At 39.3% G+C, this 23,595-nt stretch overlaps 1 protein-coding gene across 10 annotated transcripts in view; it reads right to left on the bottom strand.

The window, feature by feature from the left end:
- Window positions 1–23,595, bottom strand: part of PTK2B (protein tyrosine kinase 2 beta) — a 114,730-nt gene that overhangs the window by 8,816 nt on the left and 82,319 nt on the right. For 5 of the 10 annotated variants that reach the window (XM_087959882.1, XM_087959867.1, XM_087959889.1 and 2 more), the window contains exons 14-26: window positions 22,105–22,158; window positions 19,146–19,243; window positions 18,261–18,345; window positions 17,128–17,228; window positions 16,852–16,967; window positions 14,937–15,037; window positions 10,690–10,779; window positions 10,204–10,408; window positions 9,084–9,192; window positions 6,822–6,887; window positions 5,120–5,245; window positions 511–657; window positions 1–37 (exon numbers count right to left, since the gene is read on the bottom strand). The exon at window positions 1–37 is cut by the window's left edge and continues 2 nt beyond it. In XM_087959882.1, coding sequence (XP_087816008.1) covers window positions 1–37; window positions 511–657; window positions 5,120–5,245; window positions 6,822–6,887; window positions 9,084–9,192; window positions 10,204–10,408; window positions 10,690–10,779; window positions 14,937–15,037; window positions 16,852–16,967; window positions 17,128–17,228; window positions 18,261–18,345; window positions 19,146–19,243; window positions 22,105–22,158 — 1,335 coding nt within the window. The remainder of the gene's footprint in view (window positions 38–510; window positions 658–5,119; window positions 5,246–6,821; window positions 6,888–9,083; window positions 9,193–10,203; window positions 10,409–10,689; window positions 10,780–14,936; window positions 15,038–16,851; window positions 16,968–17,127; window positions 17,229–18,260; window positions 18,346–19,145; window positions 19,244–22,104; window positions 22,159–23,595) is intronic. The other 5 variants (XM_087959898.1, XM_087959895.1, XM_087959908.1 and 2 more) reach the window with 3 other exon arrangements.

The raw sequence follows: 23,595 nt of genomic DNA, 5'->3' as shown, positions 1-23,595 counted from the left end.
GGGGGTTAGAATTGCTCTTCACAGAAGCCATGGGGTCCTGTGATAGAAAGAGGGGCAAAATCAATAATAATAATAATAATAAAAACCAAGTATTTTGAGTGATGCACTGAATGAAGAAATAACACGCCATCCATGGTGAAACCTGGAGCACTTAAAATGGCAAAGCCCAGCTTTCAACCAAGAGAACTCATTTAAACAAATGTTAAATCTCAGTTTAAATAAACCGACCCTGGCTATTTGGAACCCCTAGCAAGCTGATCTACAAAAAGGAAGAAAATGCTCTTAAGTAATTCCATACTAGCTATATGGAGCTTCTCCATATGGGCCCTTGGGCTGGTTTTTCAGTATTGCATAAACTCTCCCACCCAATCCCCTTTGGTTTCTACCAGAAGCAACAAAAGGACCGTGTTACGTGAAACAACCTTCCTGGAATTTAATAAGATTAATAAGCTGAAAGGTAACAAATCTTATTATCTCAATGGTTCTGTTCTGCTTCCTTCACTCACTGACCAAAGCTTTTTCCTCCTGCCGAAGCCACTGATAGTCCTCCACCATCTGCTTCTGCTGTTTATCGAGGAGCTGACGCATTTTAGCCCGTTCCATCTCCCACAGTTTCTGGGCTTCTTCCCGGCTACTGGGCCTAAGGAAATCCTCCTCCTTAGAAAAGAAGGAAAAGAATGGAAAGTGAGAGGCTTTTATCCTGAGACAGCAATTCCAAATCTCTACTTGGTTACAAATTACCTCAGGGATTGGGACACAAGTGAGCCAGAAGTTAAGATGATGAGATATGATGTTGATATGAATTTCAGGGAGCGGTCACCTGAGATAGAAAGATCATTCAGATTACCGTATTTGTGCTGCAAAAATGTTGATGACCACTACACGGTAGCAGAGATACAGATCTTTCTCTATCCCTTTGCTGCTATCTAGTGGTCATCAACATTTTTGCAGCCCAGAGAGAGACAGAGAGAAGCCTAAGGGTATCTCACTTCAGAGGTTTGGGCCCTTAGAGGAATGAAGGACAACCTACAGTTCTAAATAGCCATTGTTGATGTTGATGTGAAGAGGGAGGAAGAATTTGCTGAGTAGCTTTTACAGAGACCATAACATGGCTAAGATTGATATGACTTTCGGAATTTAACAAAAAAAGGGTTGGGGGTATTTAAAGGATACATTGAAAGTTTAATTAGTCTAAAATCCAAAGAAATTCTGGAACCATACCAAAACAAAAATTGAATACAACCTTTTATGAGCATTCTGTAGCTCTTTCCTTTGGCAAAATAAATAGCAGAGCCAATTGGCTTCAACAGTACTTCAATAAATAATTCCAATGTACTTTAAATATGTTTGTCAGCGGAAATTGCTAACAGTAAAGCAGATTAAAAGCGTCTGTCATTCCATTTGCAGAGGAAGAATGTTCCAACGTGCAGCTCTGGATCTATTTAATTGGTGAACCATTTCGGTCAACAAAGAAATCTGAAATGCACTGAGGACAATTCCTCGAATTATGTTTGTTCGTATCACGTTTCTTGTTATGGACACAGCCCATTTGTTCTTTACTTCTTAAAGGAAACCTGGGCTGAAGGTTCTTGGATTCCTTAAACTTTTTCTAGGAAAGTCTCCAAGAGCCACAGAATGGCTTCGGCTCAGAAGTAAGTGAAGGAGTAGAGATGGAAAAGGGGAAAGGTTGTACTTGATTAGCATGAATTCACTCATCAGGACTCTTTTTGGTTTAATGTGTTTTTATTATTGTTTCTTTCCTGAACAAAGGAAAATCTTGGCTAAGTAAGATTTATTATTATATGGGTCAACATTACAGGCAAAGAAATAGAAATTTCAAGCACAGCCATTCCTCCCATCAACCATCTAAGGCTGGACTGTCAAAGTTGTGGGTCATGGGCTGGATGCGCCATGCATTGGCCACACCGATGCCTGGTTTAGCGAAGGGGAAAAAAGTCATGATAGGTCATGTGATGATGCCATGATGACACGAGTTTGACACCCCTGCTCTAAGGTAATAGAACATTCTAGAACCTTCCTCAATAGATAGGACGGTAATGAAAGCAGGCTAGGCAGGACTAATTGATAAAAAAGACATGTAAGCAAATTAGGCAAGAACATTTGCATAAGCAGTAAAAAGAGTAGCACAAAAGACAACAATAGCTATAAAACAAAGCAAGATAATGTGCTCCTTCCACAGCATAGCTTCTCACATACATCTGTTGATTTGCTGCCTGTAAAGATGTAGGCCTGCTTCCGACTGTATATTTCAACCCCACAAAGGCTGGTTCTGGTCCATCTCACCCACCGTTGTTATTAGAGTTCTTTTTAAATATTCTGGCAATTTGTTGCTAGAGAACCTCAGCCAGACCTTGGGTGAATGAATGGTATCACCCAGCAATATGCATGAAAATGGAACCAACTAGTCTCCTGAACTCATATCTAGTCATCCTTTATGCAGTGAGCCAGGCTGCTTGTTGCCTAGCAATATATATTAGGAACTTGGAGAAACACTGAAACTTTTGTCAATGTGACAAAGGAAACAGGAAAGCTATTTCACAGCACTTCATAGGGTTCTCTGTTTAAGAGAAAGGCGGGGGTTTTGCAGTTTTTTATTTAACAACAGGAATGTCTTGGTGAGGAAAGCATGATAATGACACAGTCTGTTCTCAGGCTCCCACATATATCTGTGCTTGAATGTTTGAATGCTAGAGGAAAGCTTACATGCACCTTATTTATGTATTGACTGTATGAATATATTTTGCCATTTTTTCAAGAGGGCTTACATAGGAGAGGATCTGCCAAACAATGACCCTATGAAATACACTGGGCTGAGAAGAATTCATCAGAGAAATCTCTAGTGAAGTAGGACTTAAACTTGTGTTGCCCTGCCCAAACCCAATACTTAACCTCTACACTATACTGGCACTCAATGCATCTGATAACTTTCATATGACATCTGGGAATTTGATAATTGACAACCCACCAACAGCAAATGGAGATTCATTCTACTCAAGTTGAGCATATGAAAACTCAAGCTGTGTTTTTGTCACCTTAGTCACAAAATTCAGTTCATAACACAATCTCAGGATCAATTATTATTTTTTAAATTCAAGAATGTCTATGTCCATCTACATCTGTGGTAAAATGTTGGTGTAGAGTTGTGCATGTTAAAATAATTCAATGGAAGGACAGGTTGTCAGGTCTTAGAGCTTCAGAACTTGACCCTCGGGGATTAAATGTGAAAAATACAGTGTTTTAAGAGATTAGATTCCAGAGAAAACCAGCAAACCAGGGTCTGAAATTGAACAATATTTAGGGTCATTCCTCATGATGTTGGCTTGATTTCACCTTTAATCCATAAAGACAGCTTAAAGCTCCCCTTAGCTTTCCTGGCATTAATGGTTTTCCTTTTTATGTAGCTGATTAGTGTTAGTGGTAGAATGGTTGCATGGTGAACTTGGGGAGAGGAACAGATGTTTAAATTCATTCATCTAATCATGTGACAAAACTCGTTGCCTCCCACCATATTGAGATGAATGATCAGGACATGTTTTTCATCTTCACTAGTGATGTGTGTGGAAAAGGAAGCCAGGTGAATGCCTCAGTTTCTCTTGTCAACATGCTCTGTATACTGTAAGTAACAGCAACATCATGTACCACAATTGTGACTGTGGTAGGCTAGGGACCACTAATGGGAGAAGGAATTTTCATGCTACTGAAGCTTTCTGCAGGCTTAAGGGCTGGTGGACAATATTTTATTTTAGTCATGAGTAAAAGTTCTGAATCACTCTATGGTGGAACCTGATGGACAGGGGAGCAAAGCTAATAGTCAATCAGGAACCCAAGCAACACATTAATTTGCTTCCTTAGGCACTGCTTTTGAAGGCAAAATCTTTCATGTAAGTAGCCTTCACATGATTTGTTCCAAAAATAAAATAATCAGCAAATATCCTCCTCCAGTCAGATTAACCTCCTGGTCAATAGGAGGCCGTTTTAATAGTTTCCCCTACAGGAAGTATCAAGTCAGATTGGACTCATAGAAGATGGGGTCCATTTTTTGATGATTTATTTATCATTATTGTTTTATTGCTGTTGTTGAAGAACGTTATTCTTATAAATTTTATTAATTGTTTTGGGCAGCTTTGGGAGGAAGAACAGTCTCAATTGAAATGTCCTCATAGAAAGAAATGCTCCCATTGGAGTTGTAAGTGCACCAATTAAGCCATAAAACATTTCATTTGATTTGGCCTTGAGATTTAATTTTTGAGAGCATTGGTGGTGATGTGAAGTAAAACTTGAATTCAAGTAATGTGACCTATCTTCAAAAAACGAGAGAACCCACGTCATTAGCAGTGTATGATGATCTTAGCTTACAATAACGCTGTAAAGTAGATCAGTTAGAAGGGGAGCTTCAAGACTAAGAGGGCTAAGGAAAGTCTTTTTGAAGTTGGGTAGTCTTCAGAAATCTAATATATAAATCTAAATATAAATGAATCAGGTATGCCTGAGATTCTAAAGTGACACCTTGCCTTCTCCCACTGAGCCAAGATCCAAGCACTTCTGGATGGTAATTAAGGTGTTGGTCAGAATGGTGAGACCAATCTCCCAGAATGGGTCCATCTTCAGCCACAGAAATTCAATTAGTTACTCTCAGTCCTACCTACTTCACAATATTGTTGCTGTGAGGAAAAATAGAAGGGAGGCTGCTACCTATATCACTTTCAGCTTCTGAGTGAAAGACAGGATATAAATCTAATAAATAGAATAACTGGGAGATATCTTCTCATTTCATCAATAACCCCCCCCATCTTTTCTTTTATTCCAGTTACTTTTCATTACTGTGCTGACATTGCTCATCAATTTTATCAGGCTGAAAATTACTAACTTGAAGCGAACTCTCTTGAAAATGTATTGAAGGAAATATAAAACATAGCGTATGGGAGATTGCAACTCTTGTAGTCCCACAACAACCTACCAAGGTCAGTCAAGACTTTCCACTCACTCACTCACTCACTTACACCAATGTCTCCCTCCCACCCTCTTTGTAGTCTTGAAGGCGCCATCTAGCATTTGTTTTCAGGCTTAGTCTCAGGCCAGCTGGCCGGCATTGTCTTACCCTCATGCTGTGGCGCTTGAAGACATTGTGTCTGTTGAGAGGTGGGGTATGCAGAGAGTTGACAGGTGATGGGTACTCGATGGGACTGGTGAGCGTTGGTGAGCTGGCACACAGACCCTCGGGCACCTGGAAAGGTGGAAGGAAAAGGCAGCAGGCACAAAACAATAGACACAGCATAAGCAGTAGGCACACAAACTGAGCAGAGAAAGTACTCCAGAAACACTTATATAAGACATTGTTCCATATTTTAGCGAGTAATACTAGATATTTTTTCCAGACAAGATTTTCAGAGCAGATTTTAGAATCCACATTTAGAAGTAGCAGAAATTATCCTGATCAGGTCTGGTGCCTTTATTTTATTGCAGAAAAGGGAAGTCATCTGGATTTTTAATTTGCCATCAGTTCCTCTCAATTGTGAAAATTGAGAAATCCTCTCAATTTTAAATTTTCACACATATTGACATTTTAAATGTTTAAAATTGAGATCCCCAAATACAGGGTAGTTCATTTTGTCAATTGTCTTGAAAAATATGTGCCATTCTTCTATAGTGAAAATAAAACATCAAAAGATCAGCAAAGAATATCAGCAGGTTGAAGGATGTCCACGTTTGAAATCTCTTCACAAAAACAAAACAAAACAACCCCCCAAAACCCTATGGGCAAAATTAATAGACCAAATTATATAAGTTTCCCCTGTCCAGTCATGTCTGACTCTAGCGGTCATGTCTGACTTCCACTGTTACCTTATCACAGAAGTGGTACCTATTTATCTACTTGCATTTGCGTGCTTTTGAATATAAACACACAAATAAATAAACGGCAGGGTGGGGGGAAGCTAATGAAGACCGAGCATGCTCAGTCATTATGGAAATGGGGATATGAATGGAATAAATTATCTTTAAAATTGCATAACAATCTCATAAGTTGCAATGCAGGACAAAAATAATAACAACAATACAACATTCTGATTAGATTTTTACAAGTGCACCTTGAGCAAAGTGATATATTTGCAGAAATGCAAGCACTTCTTTCAAAAGTAAATGTCAGGTAAACAAGCCAAATGCAATACAATAAAGTGGTGAGATTAGTCAATGTGGTGAACTTTTAAATTAAATTAAAACTGAGATGTAATTGCAGGTGAAGATTTTGAAAGTTTATACGCAAGGACTGAAGGGTCATATTGATTACTTGGTTTAGAAATGCAGGGAGTTACAAGACCATGCTTTTATTTTGAAATGATGCTCTCATGCTGGAACGTGAAAAAAGTTAAGATGGTGGCTATGATCATGTGATTAAAGCCCTACCCCTTTTGATAAGCATGCATCACACATATAAAAAGGGGCCTAACCTTAAACCTTGCCTGTCCCATTGTCAAAGTTACAGAGGACCTACACATAATTCTCTCTCTTATATGCTTTCCCTCCTCTAGTTGCACTTCAGCAAAACCTTTAAGCAAAAGGGACAGAATAAATGAAGGTGTTTCTTAATCAGAAGTTGTAGGGGATGCCATCCATCTAGAATCACCTCTGGAGGGAAGCATCAAGCAGCTACTGCATATCCAACAGGGGATGGGAGTGAAGGAAGGAAAGTAGTGCTTATCAACAACTCAGAAGAAATGAAGCCAAGAAAAAGCCAACTGCAAAAGAGATGCTTTAGTTCTGAAAGAACTGAAACTAGCATTCAGAAACCTCTTGGATCTTACCTGGAACTGCAGTTTGGGGGCCAGTAAATTGGTCTGAGGAGGTGGCTTGTACTTTGGTCTGCTGGGCTGAGAGGAATAAGAAAAACAACTACATAGCAAGGCTGCTAATGGAGGAGGATAAACTCACATATCTGGAAATAATTGCTATATTTACTTCTTTCAATGTCTTAACTTTTTAAATAGCAAATCTATAAATATTTGTAAATATGCACAAACATACGTTCCATGCACACTGCAGAAATATATAGAATAGAATGAGCTGGAAGGGACCTTGGAGGTCTTCTAGTCCAGCCCCTGCTCAAGCAGGAGAACCTATACCGTTTCAGGTAAGTGACTGTCTAGAAGATGCTTCTAAGAAATATCCAATGATGGAACACCCACAATTTCTGGAGGGTAACACTTAATGCAATATCTCCATTAAATCCATGAAACAAAAATGGCCACTCCCAATAATAATATTAATTATGTTCTAAGCTCTTAATGAAAGCCAGTTTGTGTAGTGCTTAAGGCATCAAGCTAGAAACCAGAAGCTTGTGAGTTCTAGTCTGCCTTAGACACAAAGCCAGCTGGGTGACCTTGGCCTGTCACATTCTCCTAGCCCTAGGAAGATGGCAATGGAAAACCACTTCCAAAATCTTGCTGAGAAAACTACAGGGAATAGTCCATGCAGTTGCCAGGAATAAAACGTACCTGAAGGCTTAAAAGTCTTTTTAAAACAGGCATGTTGAATTAAGAATTAAGGTGTTAGTTACATAATTTAATTGAATAATCACATAATTTCATTACAATGGCCACCCCAGACAGTCAAAGAAAAAAGGAGAGGAAATAAAAGAAACAGAGTTTAGGTTTTTATTCCTGCAGAAATTTTAACTGTCTGTCTTCTATTGACATTGATAAATGTTTTTCATCATAATGCAGCTCAAATATACCTTCCAATGATGTTTATGTGGTTTATAATATATTGAATCCAGAACTATTGGCTTTCATTCCTAAACTTTTGTAATGTCCAAATGTTTCTTTCCTCTTGCTTTATTACCATGAAAATATTTGAGAGAATAATAACATGTGGGCAATGACTTACTGACTGTCAGAATCAGGAGCTTTTATCCAAACAGCCTCCCACCCACCACACATATGTCTAAATTAGAGCACTTTTATTGTCTTCCACCTTCTAATCAAATGTCAGTAATTATGAAATGTTCACAATTTTTACTGGATGACACAGAAAATATAACTTACTTTATTATCGGTCATGAGTTTTATTTTGCCTTTCCAATTATTCTGCAGTATATAGCAACAGTGAACACATTTAAAAAATATTGCCTGGGGGGACAGATCATGATGATCAGAAGCTGAAAATAAAATTATTCATAACTCAAGAGTTGGTGGTGGATTAGTAACCGATGTAATTGGGGGTATATTCTCTGCAAATGTGAATATTGAATTGGCATTTTAAGCAGAATGGATTTTTATTCATTTTGCATTGAACTGATTGTGGCTGATAATCAACAACCTGAAGATCAGCTCAGGAGTGAAATATAGATTACCTTTTCTTTTTAAAAAGGGTGAATCCCAAGGAAGCACAAAAATGATGCTTATAATGTTAAAGTGAGGAACTTAAGATGGAAATGCCTGTTTTGATGGCAAAACCTGCACGAGTCTTCCAGGGGTGGGATTCAAATTTTTTAACAACCGGTTCTGTGGGCGTGGCTTAATTGGTGGGCATGGCTTGGTGGTAATGTGACTGGCTGGGTGTGGCCAACTCAACATCACTCACATCAAGGCACGCATCTCCTCGCCTGGTCTCTCGTGATTGTGGGGATGCTGCAACAGTTGTAAGTGTGAAAAAGGGTCATAAGTTACTTTTTTCAGTGCCATTGTAACTTTGAATGGTCACTCCATACAAGCAAAGTACCAGCAAAGAAGGGGGGAACAACTCCAGAGAAGTTCCAGAGACAGGAACTCTAGTCCTGCCAAGAATGTAATAAGGCTTAACGGAGAGGCAGTTTCTGTAAGAAACACCAGAATGTTTCCTTCCTGCCTTCCTTACAGGATTAGGCCAGTAATTTCTTCTAACAACGGTTCTCTGAACAGCTTAGAATGTTAACAACCAGTTCTAGCGAATAGGTGCGAACCTGTAGAATCCCACCCTTGGAGTCTTCCCAAAACCAATGGTGGGTGCTAAAAGGTCACATTTTTTTCACATCCAAGCTAAAAAAAAGTATCCATATCTGCTGAACATTTCCAGCAAAAATTTATCACCTTTGGAGGAGGCTCTTGGAAAGAGGGAGGCTCCATAATTTTGGGGGGGCGGCGGCGATTATTCTTCTCTTGTTCCCGTGCTATCTCCTTCTCCATCTGGTAAATGTCACTGAAATGGAAGGGAAAGGGAAACGCACCATTTAGCTTATCCATGAGCTCCATCTGCTGCCTATAATAGTGCTCTGTAGAGCTTTTTTCTTTCTTTCTCTCTGCGGTTTGTAAATATTTTACAAGTTTGTACCATCTCATTTATGCAAAGGGCTTAGAGCACCTTTCTCTCTGTGTGTCTATCAACCATGCTAGCTGGGACTGATGGGATACTGAATCCAATATAATTGTGCTCCTGCTTCATGTCCCTGCAGCATTTAAGGTTCAATGAATTGAAATTTCACGACTATTTGGAGTACTGGCTGATTGGAGTTTTTGTTACTGTGTGAATGGCTTTGCATATGAAACTTATTGACAAGTAAAACCAGAATACATTTTGCCCAATAAGAAAAATTCTGAAGATTTGCTTATATAACACACTAGCTCGATATCCATGTTTCTCTACGAAATTATGTGATCGGGCTTAGTTTTGGGGGAGGAAAATAAGGGGGGAAAATTGTGCCTCTGCCTATCAGCATCCATCGATATTCATCTGGGTAGCGTCTTGTCAGTGTGTGAGAGAGTTGAGGGCTATTTGGAAACTGAAACAGTATTTGCTGTGTGAGCAAGAAGGAGACAGCAAGGAGCTTGGTGTGGCTTAGCTTTACTGTTCTGTACTAAAGGTGGTTGCTGCTGTGAAACTGAAACTCCTCTGCTTGTGTTTTGCTTTTGAACAGATTTCTGTTCAGGTGGGGAGGGGGAGTAGAACTCCTTAGCATCAGAGCGTGTTAATAATAATATATACGAAATACTAATGCTCTTATGATCATTTCGAAAAATCCTTTCTTAGTAAGCACCTAGAAGCCAAAAGGAACACATGTGCCAAATTTCAAGTTTGTAGGCTTTACGGTTCTGGAGATTTTGTGATGATGCGTGAGTGGTATTTTGCTTTTATATATATATAGATTCAGGTTGCAGAACATTACTTTTTTCATGCAATTTTTTGGAAGACAAGGCTGGAAGTATCACTTACCTTAAACTACAGACCAACTCTTTGAATTTGGGCCTGTCATTGGGGTCATAATCCCAACAGCGTGTCATCAGAGCATAAAGGATAGGTGGACAGGCATCTGGCTTGGGGAGACGGTCTCCTTTCTCCAGTACGCCAATGACATCTTTGTTCTCCAACCAGAAGAAAGGCTGTTTGCCATAGCTAAGGATCTCCCACATGCAAACAGCTGGAGACAAAAGGAGATGTTTTAGAAACTGGATTGTATATATTGCTTGTTGCTTGGGGTAAACTGGCAGTGTCTGCTGATAGAGTCCATTTTTCAACCACCAATTTAGAGAGTGGACTTGGATGTTTAAACAATGTCACTTGTTTTTAAAGAAGTTTGGGAAAGGTGACAGAGCTTGAAGAAGTGGCATATTAAATAATTTCTTGTTAGCATGCAGGTACAGATAGGTTCTTCATCTGAAGGAGGTAGACATGGCTGTTCCTGTCCAAACTTCTACTCACCAAACATCCAGACATCACTGGCAGAAGTGAAACGGCGAAAGTTGATTGACTCTGGAGCCATCCACTTGATGGGTAGGCGAGTCACTGATGCTGAAGAAGAAATTAGAGTGAAATGTATTAACTTTATCGCTAGATATATTTTCTCAGTTTTGTGAATCACAAAGAATTTTCAGGCAGGCAAGCCATTCATTTTCCAAGCCTTACAACACAAGTTTAAATGAATTTGGAATACATCCAAATTGGCTGCATTACAGAAATTGCTCTGAGCTGTGGATAGGGTTCTATGATATCCCGCTGTGGCCAACTCATCATGGGACAATTTGCCATGGGGCAAGAATTACACTACAGTTGAAGAAATAGTGGAATAGAATCATTAAAGAAAGGATGCCAAAGGAGGGGCCAAATGAAATGTGAATGATGTGACCTCCAAATCCAAATTTATAAATGTATAAAACTTCCATCTTCCAAATCAGATGCTGTCATTTATCTAATCAACAGGTTATGGACGTGTCTTTGGGGATTATTTCCAACCCTGCTTTCTCCCATATCTTTATGTGGAAATGTTGAGGGCTGAACCTAAAACATATTTCATGAAAGTTATATTCCAATGCACTTATACAAGAGCCATTATGCCCAAGCTTTTTACTGCTTCTCTTTCTGTGTACTGCCAGTGAATTGTGAGGAGGAGAAGATGCATTGACAGAAAAAGACCAGATGCAAGGATTCTTCAGCTCCAAACACTTGTTATTCCCAGTTTCTGTGTCAGAGTGGGCTTTCACTATTCAATAGTCATTGTTGGGCTATCCAACTTCTCCCACTCGCATGTAATTTGGCTCAGATACATATAGATAGTTTTCTCTCTATCTTGGTGGCATCTAACACTTTGACACCAGAATTTAATTGAGCAGAGAGAAGAAACAAAAGAAAGGAGGAGGAAGAAGAGGAAAAATGGGAGGGAAACAGACTCTGCCTTATTGCCTTTTTCCAGACTGCTGTTGTTTCATGAACAATGCTGCTGCTTGAATGGCCCATTGTTTGCTGTTGATCTAGCTCAGGTAGCTTCTGGGAATACATAAAGAAACTAGCTCCCAAGAATCCAATGACTGAAAGAATAGGGGCAGCGACAAGAGTTTGACAGAGAAGATGAAGTGGGAGACTTATTTTGTTTGATGCTTTGGTCAACATAGGAACACAGAAGAGGAGGAAAATTGCTCAGTGATTTACAAGGAATGTGCCAAATTTGTTTTCCATCCTGGAGACAACAGGTACTTTATATACTACGAGTGCAAGCTCATTGCTCTCTCGGAAAAGATGAAATGGATGGAAGAAAAGAAATGGCCACTTTCCAGCTTAATAAGAAGGATGGATAATTTTTTTTGTATTGGTTATAAGGACCACTTGCAAAAGGACAACTTATTTCTGTCTGACCTCTAAAGGAGGAAGAAATGGGTCAGGGCTGTTTGGAGACTCCTTTTTGAGGGAGTTAGGAAGATTTCAAAAATAAGATACTGAAAATGTAATTGTCGATGATGCCTATAAGAAAAGAAATTGGAGATGTCAGCTTAGGAAATTGTCGCAGATACTTTCAGTTGCATAAGAAGGAAAGGGATAGATATATGAAATGGAACATGGACATAATCACCAATAAGGTGTATTGCAGAAAAAAATTATAAAAAGTACAGTACAAAAAGAACTTAGATTTTTCAAGAATACAAACAACAAATTAGACATTTCAGGTAGTAAAGAAAGAAAATTTAAGTGGTTCCTTTTCAGTAAGGATTCAGGCTGAGCCATATTATTGAAACAACATCGTTAAATGGCTTTTGGAGAGCTTGGGAAGGGGATGGGGTATCCATTCAGCCCTTTCTGTGGCTTTTGATACCATCAGCCATGGTATCTTGCTGGACTGGCCAGGGAATTGGGAATACCCGGGTGACCCTGTTTTATGATGGCTCTCCTCTTTTCTCCATGATCACTCCAGTCAATGCTGTTGAGGAAGGAGACACCCATCCCTAGGTCCCTGTTGTGTGGGGTGCCTCTGGGTTGGGTCTCTCTCCTCTTCTATTTAACATCTATATGAAGCCACTGAGAGCATCATCCAGCAACATGGGGTTTGGTGTCATCAATATGGAATAGCTTCCCAATTAGGATGCGAAGGACCCTTTAATTTTTTGGAGAACCAACAAGACCTGGCTTTTCTCCCATGAATTAGGTTAAAAGGAGAGGCTGTTTGTTCTGGTGCCTGAGGGAAAGGATGTTTCTGTTTTTATCTATGGTTTTCTGAGTTTTTCTGAGCCCCTTAAGAGTCATTAATTGAGAGGTAAATAAGCATAATTATTTATTTGTAAATAAATATAGAAATAAATCTTGTAAATAAATACATAAATAAAAGGATAATAAAAGAAAGAGGTGTAGATTGCACTAAGAGACAAATCATGTTTAAAAGAACTCACTACCTTTTTCTGTTCTGCATGGATCTAATTGTACCCAATATATTGCATGCAGTTCTGGGCACCACGTTTTAGGAAGGACTGGACCAACTGGAGCATGTCCAGAGGAGAGCAACCTGACTAACAAAAGGTCTGGAAGCTAAACTTGTGAGAAATGATTGAATGGATGAATTTCCTAACCATAACAATGGAACAAACAGATTTAGATGATGAACTTTCCTTCAATGGAGGTGTTTAAACAGAAGATGTATAAAAACCTGCTGAGGACGCTATAGTGGCCAACCTGAACAGAGACTGCACTAGATCATTTTCAAGATTCCATCCGATCCTTACGTTGTTTGATTCTCTGATTTTTCCATTTGTGTGAAAACACTCAGGATGGCCAAAGCAAGGAACGCCGCCTAATTATGACTGGCCATGCTCCACAGCACTTACTTACTGGTCATGAAAATAACCATTCATTAGTCCAAAGGTGCATTTATTTTAAAGGCAACTGGACTTTTTGATTTTTTTAAAAGACATTTCACTTCTCATGCAAGGAATTTCATTCCTTCAAAGGAGTGGCCCTTTTCTTTCAGGTGCAGATGGACTGCTGAATTCTGTCCTGATATGTTGGTTCAGAACAGAATAACAGAGTTGGAGGCCTTCTGGTCCAATCCCTGCTCAAGGAAGTGGCTGTCCAGTCTCTTCTTGAAAACTTCCCACAACTGCTGAAGGCAAGCCATCCCACTGGTTCATTGTTCTCACTATTTCTCACAGGTTCACCTGTGGACATTCTAGACACAGGATTGAAAGAGGAACCAAACAGGCCACTTATGTTAAAATTGAACAGCTTTCTTTCAACAAAGAGGGAGGGGTATAACACCACTTATCTCCTGTTTACAATGTAGCCCTTTCAGTAGTCCCAAGACATTGGGACAATCCCACATTGATTTCCATTCTGATTAAGGTGACTCCAAGGATACAAATGAGCTCCTAGGTAGTTTCAATAACCCTCAGAGTATTAACGAGTAGCTAATTGCAGAGAGGGTAAATTTCTTCCATTCTCCATCAATTACTTAAAACTGAAGAAACTTCTTGGATGAAAAGCAAACTGTCTTAAACAAAAATCAGAAGTTCCAATTGCTTTTAAAACAAAAGCACCTGGATGAATGAGACCCTCCATAGACAACCTTTCATTAGCATTCCAAATAATCCCAAAAGATTGGAATTTCCTGGGTGTAGTTTGGAGTATAACTGCCTTACAGGGTCAAAGCAATGACATATTTATAGATAACTCCACAATGTTTGTGGAGAAAAGAGTTATGTTTATCCTTTCAGTGTCAGGCCAGTAGCAATGAAGAGATAACGCTGGATAGTAGAGTAATTTTTTTTATACTAATATAATCACTTCTTATGCATTTAACAATTTTCTACTTTATCTCATTAAAAATTAAATTTGGACTAATTCTGCAGAGCCTCCAAAGGATTTTGGGATTGCCTGTTGTCCTGGGCAACATTGTCTCTTCTGACTGGCAATAACTCCTCAAGATCCTAATAAAATCTTTATGATGATCATAGACCAGCATAAGAGATACTTCCATACTTTTTTTCATCTCAGCTATCTAAGAGCTTGGCCAATGGAGATGTAGAAGAAAGAGACACTTGAATTCTTCTATATATTCTACCAAGAAGCAAATGGAGCATATGCAATAAAAGATATACATATATACATACATACATACATACATACATACATACAATATATATATGAAGTTTACCCTCAAAGTTTGGGTTCTTCCCAGCTCCTTTCCATACCTTTGTAATACTCGTCATCCTCAATGTATCTGGAAAGACCAAAATCTCCTAGTTTGACACACTCCGGCAAAGCCACCAGCACATTACGGACTGCAATGTCCCTGCAGGTAATAAAGTGAGCTAGTTATTCTTTTCTTCGAAGATCTGAACAGCTGCAGAACAAAATACACGTGTAGCAGGAAATATGAGCAAAAACATGAGTTCAAGAGATTCTAAGTCAGTGATCTGGTCATAGTTTCATTTTTTGCACCACTGTGTAACATAGAACCATAAAAGTGATAGGCTTGGTATTTCAGTATGTCGGTGCTCAATGGTTATCTCATAATTAGGAGACCAGTGAAAAGGCAGGAGGAATTAACAGCAAATGATTCTTCCCTTGTTTCACCCCGACTGCCATCACAACTGCTGTGCATATGTGAAGAATGGTGTTTGGAGGGAACTACTATAGGGACCATGAGGTCCAACACTGAGCTAAAAACATGCCTCAAAAGTATCCTATCAACTATTGAACATGATCCTATCACTTCTCCCAATGGAGAAGTCTCCTACCGATTCACCGCTCCTTATAAATTTTGAGATTAACTTTTTGCATTTGCTTGGGCATTCTTCAATTACTATCTCTAATTTACCCCTGCATCTTACAAAACAAACATTGTGAAAAGATTGGATTGGATCCAATCTTTCAGCATTGATTTGGCTATAATGCTAATTTATTAGACTTTTAAAAATGACTTTGAGCTGCCTGAGAACCTCAATTTTCAGCACTTTCTGGTGATGCCACATGAGATAAACTTGAAGCTCTTTTGTAAAAGGTCAGAATAGACTGCAATGTGTGATATTCTGGCTCCTCTTGCAATATGCTTCTGCTCCATCTGGCACATAGCATTGCATTTCAATTGCAATGGAGAACAATTAAGGAGCATATCTCTTCCTCCAAAGACCAATTCTCAGACATTCCATATGTTCCTCAGACATTTTCAGCACCAAAAGCCAACTGCCATGTCCTTGTACATTGTACAAGGGCTGAGAATCTCTTCTTGGTGATTGCAAAGAGTAATGATGGGCAACCTATTGCTTGTGAACCACATGAGACTCCAACAGCTTATTTGTAGTGCTCATAGTCCTCATAGAATGAATAAGATGGAGTTTTTGAGACCTTTTTTGTGTTTTAAGAGTCTGGAGTAAAATAGAGGTGGCAAACCAGATTTCTTAAACCTTCTAGGAACTTAAGTTATTCACCAAATCCTTTGGAATACCTGATGAAACCAAGTAACTGCGCTATTTTTTTCCCAGTTTGTGGGGGAATTAAAAAAATTGAAATGGTTATCTTAAGACTGCATGGCTTATGCCACCTCTTCTGCCACTAAATTTCTTTCTCCAACAAGAATTCCAGAATTGCAGTTCCTTCCTCACCAATCCTTAGGCACCACAGAAAGACAGTGGAAAAAAGTTGCCCATTCTGGCCTAGAAGTTACATCATTGAGGAGGCCGGATTCCATTTAGCTCTGGATGTAGTGAGTTGGTGCAAGAATATGTGCAGAGAAAACTCTGTCTGAGTGTGTATATATCTTTAAAGGTAAAGGTTCCCCTCGCACATACGTGTTATTCATTTCCGGCTCTAGGGGGCGGTGCTCATCTCCATTATAAAGCCAAAGAGCCAGCGCTGTCTGAAGATGTCTCTGTGGTTATGTGTCTGGCATGACTAAACACTGAAGGCGCATGGAATGCTGTTACCTCCCCACCAAAGTGGTCCCTATTTTTCTACTTGCATTTTTACATGCTTTTGAACTGCTAGGTTGGCAGAAGCTGGGATAAGTAATGGGAGCTCACTCTGTTACGCGGTGCTAGGGATTCGAACCCTACATATCTTTACATGCTATCTATTATTTTACATTAAAATAAAAAGCCCTTGTACCTGTGCACACAGTTGAAAGCCTCCAGGTAAGCCATGGCTTTGCAAATTTGCAAGGTATACAGGATAAGGGTCTGCACCTTCAGGTTGGCCTTGTTCTGCTCGAGGTAGTGTCCCAGCTGCGAAGGGAAGATGAAGAATCTGGATAGGAATCTATTTCTAAAACTTTCTTTCCAAGGAAGCTCAGACTCAAGAGGTTACTTCCATTTTCTTGCTTCTTTGCTTCCTTATTTATTTATTTTTTTAGATTCAACTTCCCATTGCTTCCCATCAGCTCACCTCTCCATAAGGATAGAGTTCCATAACAATCCATGTTGGCTCCTCCTCCGTGATGCCAATAAGTTTCACAATGTGGGGATGGTCCATCTTTTTCATGAGCACTGTAGGTACATTGGGGTTAATCCTGATACATGGCGAATTTTCATTTTCAGCCCTGATTTCAGAGATCCTCCGAGAACATATCTTATTTTTAGAGATATTTTAGCATCAGTTTGCCTCCACAGCATGATTATTGCTCTCCTCCCTTCTATCCAATTAAAAATCATTTTAAAATCCTTCGTTTCACATTAACAATCATTGCCAAGCTTCTTCCCTTTCCTTCTATTTGTTGAAGTTACTATAATCAAATCAATCGAATTAATAGCATTTTTATGATGCCCGGTAATATTATTCTCTTATTTAGTTTGAAAAGCCTATTTTCACTTATTTAAAAGTCAAGGGCGCTTGTCCAGTTAAGCATTTACTTGAAAATATAACTCTTCTACAGTGCTTCATTTGGTGCTATGGAACGGACCTTAGGAAAGCAGAGGATGGAACATGACAATTACAAAAGGAAGCAAACCCAGCAAAGCTTGGCAAGTTCAGGAAACAAGAACTGCTGGATTTCTGGAAAGGTCCTTATTACTAGGTGTTGTAACAGAATCTTGAAAACCTGTCAAAGTAGCTGTCCAGTACAACTTATACCTAGCATAATTAAGGAATAACTCTGAATCTCTTTCTTGTATCTTCCCCCTCCTCTGGACTTGGGAATCTTTTGTATAACTGCTTTGTTTTCTCTTGTAATTGTTGTGCTGCCGCCTCCTCCTCTGCTTTTTTTGCAAGCTGTAGAATTGCAGGTTTGGTGCACACTGTTTGTCGCTTTAACAGGCAAGTGCACTGAAGGTAAGATAAATCCATTCCTCACTCAGACATTTAATTTGGAGACCGCATGGGAAAGAGAGCAAAATGTTTAAATATGGCAACTCTAAAAGCTCACCCTGAGAAAATGGGAAGAAATCACATCCAGAGAAGCTGCCTCTTCCCACAACTACTGCCATTGCACCATTCAGTCACTGCTGTTGTGGCACCGCACCAGATGTGGGAGGAAATGGCATTTTAATTCACATGTTCACAGAAAGAGGGAGTCTACGTACTTGCTTCACTCATGAACTTCTCCTTGTTCTCAGCAGTGCAATCTTTCTTGCAGGTTTTTACAGCAACACTAACCCGCTCTCCACTCTGAAAGAAGAGGGTGATCCCAATTTTAAAAAGGGAAGGGGAAGAAGAAGAGGAGGAGGAGGAGGAAGAAGAAGAAGGGCAAGAAGAAAGGGAAGGGGAAGAAGGAGACGTTGAAGAAGGAGGAGGAGGAGTAATAGAAGAAGCTGGTCTGCTTAATTTCAGCTCTTTTGGACAAAACACAAAAAGCTGGAGATCATGTATGTCAATCTTTTCCATAAGAACAAGTGCCTCTGTTGGCTTTTTAAAACCGTAGCAATAGTTCTGGGGTCAGACCAAAGATCCAGAAACCAATGTCCAAAGGAAACCAACAGAAAGAATATCCCCACCTACCTTCAAATTTGTAATAATTTTTATGGTCCTATACCACAACTAAACCATGTGCATGATACCACATGTACTTTGGCACCATGAATAAGTTTCTCTCAGTCTTAAGGTCTTTCTGATGTTCAAATAACAAAATAGGCATTTAAATATCTGTCTGTCTAAATGTCTATGTATCAACAACGAACATTGATGACACATTTCCCTTGATTTTTTTTTTTCATTAAGAAGTTGAATGCACATTGTTCTTTGGCAGGTGATCTCTCATACTTCTCCTTGTGCCATTTCTGATTCATACTACACCTCTCCATTATATTCTATAGACCAAAGGCAGTCTGGTAAACTGCTCTTCACAAAAGTTGGACTAGAATTGTCATGAAGCCAGCTGGACCCTGGCGATAATGAAATTGCAGCCTAGCACCTATGATGCTTATCTGGTTAGGAAAGACTACGATAAAGTCCCACTGCTCCAAACTAACCTCATTGAGGAAGACACCTTCATAGACTTCTCCAAAGAAACCTTCTCCCAGGATCCTGCCCAGGGAAACATCTTCTCGAGAAATCACAAACTGTTGGGCTGTGCAAGGAATGGAATGGCGAGACATATCCACTTGTCAGTTGTGAATAACAACAACACAATGTAACTCCTCAATACCATACCATAATTGAGAAAGGAAGAAAGACTCCCATTTTGCAGGCTGGCCATGTTTTGATTCAACTATAACTACAGGCAGGAGGACAGTGACATTCTGCAGAGATTGCAGTAATGAAAACACATCAAGTCTCATCTGTCCATAAAGAGTGGCCTTCAACAAGTTCAGGACCTCAACAGCAATTTGGGAATGGTAACACTGGCTACAATTTTTCATGGTTATTTTTAATGGTGTGGCTCCTTCTCCCCAGCTCATATTAAGATACAATATTTACCACAAAGATGTAGAATTCATCACTTGAAAAGGCTTCCACTTCCCCTCCACCCAGAATTGGATTCAAATTTACCACTATAAATCTTTTGCCAACTTTGTAGCCCTCAAATCATCATCTGAATACTGTGCTTAGCTTCAAAATTTAATCTATATGCATTTTTGTTGCAATTTTCTACTATTTCTTCCCTTCCCTGTCTCAGTCTTAATAGCTGCATTCATCCAATATCCTTAATCTGGTTTCTGAATTAACTAATTATCCTAGTTTGCAGAATACATTGAACCGTAAACTAATGAAACAAACTGGCTGTGCACAGTATGCTAAGCTATGAAAATGCTATGGCTAGTTAAAATGAATGAAGGTTGATGTGATGGAAGGTAGTCCAGGTTCCCAGGAAGAAGGAAGTACATTCCAGGGAAGCAAGAATCAACTCCATTCAGATAGTTTGTGGAGAGAGAAAAAAGTTAAGATGGCTTCTCTCTAATAGTATATGCTTTATGCGAGTGATAGTCTGCTTTACGTTGGCAAGATTATATCTGTAGGTGAGGATCAATAACGAAATCTGCTTGGGAGAATCATGATGTGTCTTTTGTGGTTTTTGTAGCCTGATATTAAATATATTGTGGAAAAGCAGCTGCTGTTTAAGTACATTGTGTGAATACAGCAAATGGCTGCATCTGCATGACACACTTTAATTCAAATGGCTGCCACCTGCAGAAAACTGCATACAGAGTGATTTAAGAGATGATGAAAAGTCTGCAGAGTTGTCCCCATTCAATGAGGTGCATCTACCTTGACAAGGGACCAGTTCCCCCTTTCTCCCCAGAGCTTAATAATAAGGAAAAGTCTGCCATGACTTGATTAGAGTTGCAGCCACTACCCAGGGTGGGGGTGGGCATAGGTGAAGGTTGGGCACACTAAACCTCCTTGTATGTCAACAGAGGACTTAAAAGAAATTGTGATATAGAAAGGGGCTGTTTAGTGAGCATAAGAATGTAAACAGGACTTCGTTGGATTGGATCTGGTCCATCCAATCCAGCAGTCTGTTCTCATAATGGCCAACCAATTATCTCCCACCAGATGACCTTCAGAGACAGTCACACTCCCATCAAGAATTCTAGCCATTGATCGCCATGAGTTGGTCCAATCTTCTTTTGAAATCAGCAAAGCTGGTAGTCAGCACTGCATCTTGCAGTAACACATTCAGAGTTGAATTATATGTTGTGTAATAAAATGTATTTCCTTTTGCATATTCTGATTCTTCCAGGATTCAATTTCACTGAGAAACATTTTGAGAACATCTAGCATTTTGAGAAGAGGAAATGGTTTCTTCTTGTAAATGCATAATTTCATTTATTTGACATAAATCCACTCACATTTGCCTACTTTCTAGACTAAAAACCTCCAAATGTTTCAACTGTTCCTTATAGGGAAACTGCTCTAATCTCATGATCATCTCAGTTGCCCTTTTGTGAACTGTCTCTAGCTCCACTGTATCCTTTTTGAGGTATGGTAATCAGAACTGGTCATAACATAACCAACATGCATCCACCCCACTGACTTATATAAAAGCATTACACTATTGACACCTCTATTTTCAGGACAATTTCTTTTTATCCCCCATATTCCACTGGCCTTTTCTTTTCTTTTTTTAACCGCAGGTGCACAGTGTTCACACATTTATTACTCCAAGATTTCTCACCTCATCAATCACTGTTAACCAGGGGTGGGATCTGACAGGGTTAACTACCAGTTCGGTCATTTACGAGGTTCGGTGATTTACGATGTGCTTCCCTGCATGCTGCCAATCGTCAACAGCATGCTCCGTGCAGAGAAGCAGCCTTTCAAAAAGCCCCTTTTTCCTGCTTTTTAAACTGCAGCTGTGCCTCGCACGGCAGCTGAAGTTGAAAAAATCAGGAAATAAAGGTCAGGTAAGAGCCCGGGTGGGCAGGTAGACAAAAACATCAGCAGACATAGAACCGGTTCTATGTCTGTTGCTCTTCAGAGCTACCGGTTCTACAGAGGTGGACAGAACCGGTAGAAACCCACCCCTGCTGTCAACTCTGGTTCAATTAGTCTATATAAGTAGTTAGGACTTTTGGCACCAATGTGTGATGGTTATACTTCATTTTTGTAAGGTTCTTCTAAGCTTTTGTTTCCATTAATGGTAGCCAGAGGCAAAGTGTGATTCTTTTCTGGAATTACACAACATGGCTGACTTAGCCCTACCTGTGACTCCATTAAGCATATTTTAGAAACCAGTCATGGGATAATGGGGTTAGTGTATTTCAATGCTCAAAACATGTAATGATGTTATTTCTTTGAAGTGCCTATTTTGTTAAAAAAAAAAAAACTTTCTTTCACATTATTCTGGGTACCATTCCTGCATAATAATTCAGCCACCTAAAGCCACCTATATACTAACTATATACTAACCCAGTCTAAAAGTACAGTTGAAGAAGCAAGCCCTAACCCCATATGATTTTAGAAAAGGGGACCAAAGCCTGAACAAACCTCCAGATTTGGGTCTGGATGCTTCATCTGGAATCTCAGCATAAATGTCAGAATCTGAAACAAAACATTATCTGTTACTTTAGTATAAATAACCTTTCCTAAAAATATATCCCATCATCATGTTCATAAAGATAGAACATTGGATGCTTCCAGAAGATTTTACCGTGTTCTTTAACTTAGCTTTTCTTTCACAGAAAAATAAAATAAACAGAAGTAAGGGAAGGAAGGAATTTCCAAATGACCTTTTTATGACCAGCATTAAAAGTTGGTGACTTGGATGAACTAAGCCTGGCTGGAGGAAGAAGCTGATATTTCTCAAATTTTCATCATCCTTTCAGGACAATTGAGTAATTATGTTAGGCATTATTTGTGGATAGAACATTTAATTTTCCATTTCATTTTTTTACTTTTGTCAGAAAAGCATGGCATGGGAAGAAGGCGGAGCCTCCTCGCTGATGGACCGTAGATTGCGATTCTCTGCGGCTATGGTCCGTGCTCTTTCATTGGAGAGCCCCAATTATTATGATTAGGGGCTGAAGCTGCCTTGGAGGGGCGGCGGAGTAAGGGGAAGCCGCAAGCCAGGTTGAGGGGAGCCGCATCTCCCCTCCTGGGCTTGGTCTTTTTCCCCCCGAAGACGACTGCAGCGGTGGTTTAAAATGGCCACCCTGAAGAGGAGGACTCAGCTGGATTAAGATTTGTGCAGGAGGGAAGAAAGAGGTGGATAACATCTGAACCGGGACAACTGAGCAATACAACTAAACAAAAGTACCCCGGGATTAAGGTAACATGGAAATTTTAAGAAAAGAAAAGTGAGCGGCGAAATTACAAAGGGACAGGGAAAAAAAAGAAAATATTTTTGACAGCTAAGCTTCGAACCGGGAAAGGAAGAAGCTGGAACTAAAGATTTAACTAAATTGGACTAAAATATTTTGGGAATAAATAGGCATAAAATAAAGCTGGACTTAAGATTGTCAAAAAATAATAATAATAAAGTTTACAAATTGGAGACTGGACTGTGCTGGAATATTGAGGTTCGAAAAACCCTAAATAAAAAAATAGGGGGAAAAGGTGAAGACTTTGTATAATGGAGAGTGCCACCTTTTGACAAAAACTTGAGCTCAAACAAAAGGGAAAGCATCCTGTTTCTGAATGAACATGTGTGGATATAACATTAAAGAAATATTGAAACAAAGTAAGAATCTCAGAAAGTGAAAGCAGAACCAGAATAAAGAAAAAAGCAAGGAAAGACTGACTGTGGGATTGATTGATGTTTTTGGTATAGACCCTCGGCTGGAATAACTGAGAACTTTAGAAAATTGAAAGAAGAAAGAAGGAAAGTAAAAGTGTTTTTTTTTTGTGGACTTTAACGATCATAAAATATAAGAGTGTGTAATGATGATATCTCTTTGGGAATTAAAAATGGAACTTAAAAATATGAGAGAATTACTACAGGAAAGAGGCGAATCACTTTGCTCTGTGTTAGAAAAAGTG

Source organism: Notechis scutatus, chromosome 1 (assembly GCF_049901735.1).
Source record: "Notechis scutatus isolate UNSWTSFEM ecotype Mainland chromosome 1, rNotScu1.2, whole genome shotgun sequence".
Lineage (NCBI taxonomy): Eukaryota > Metazoa > Chordata > Lepidosauria > Squamata > Elapidae > Notechis > Notechis scutatus.
This window is presented reverse-complemented; position numbering and strand designations above follow the sequence as displayed.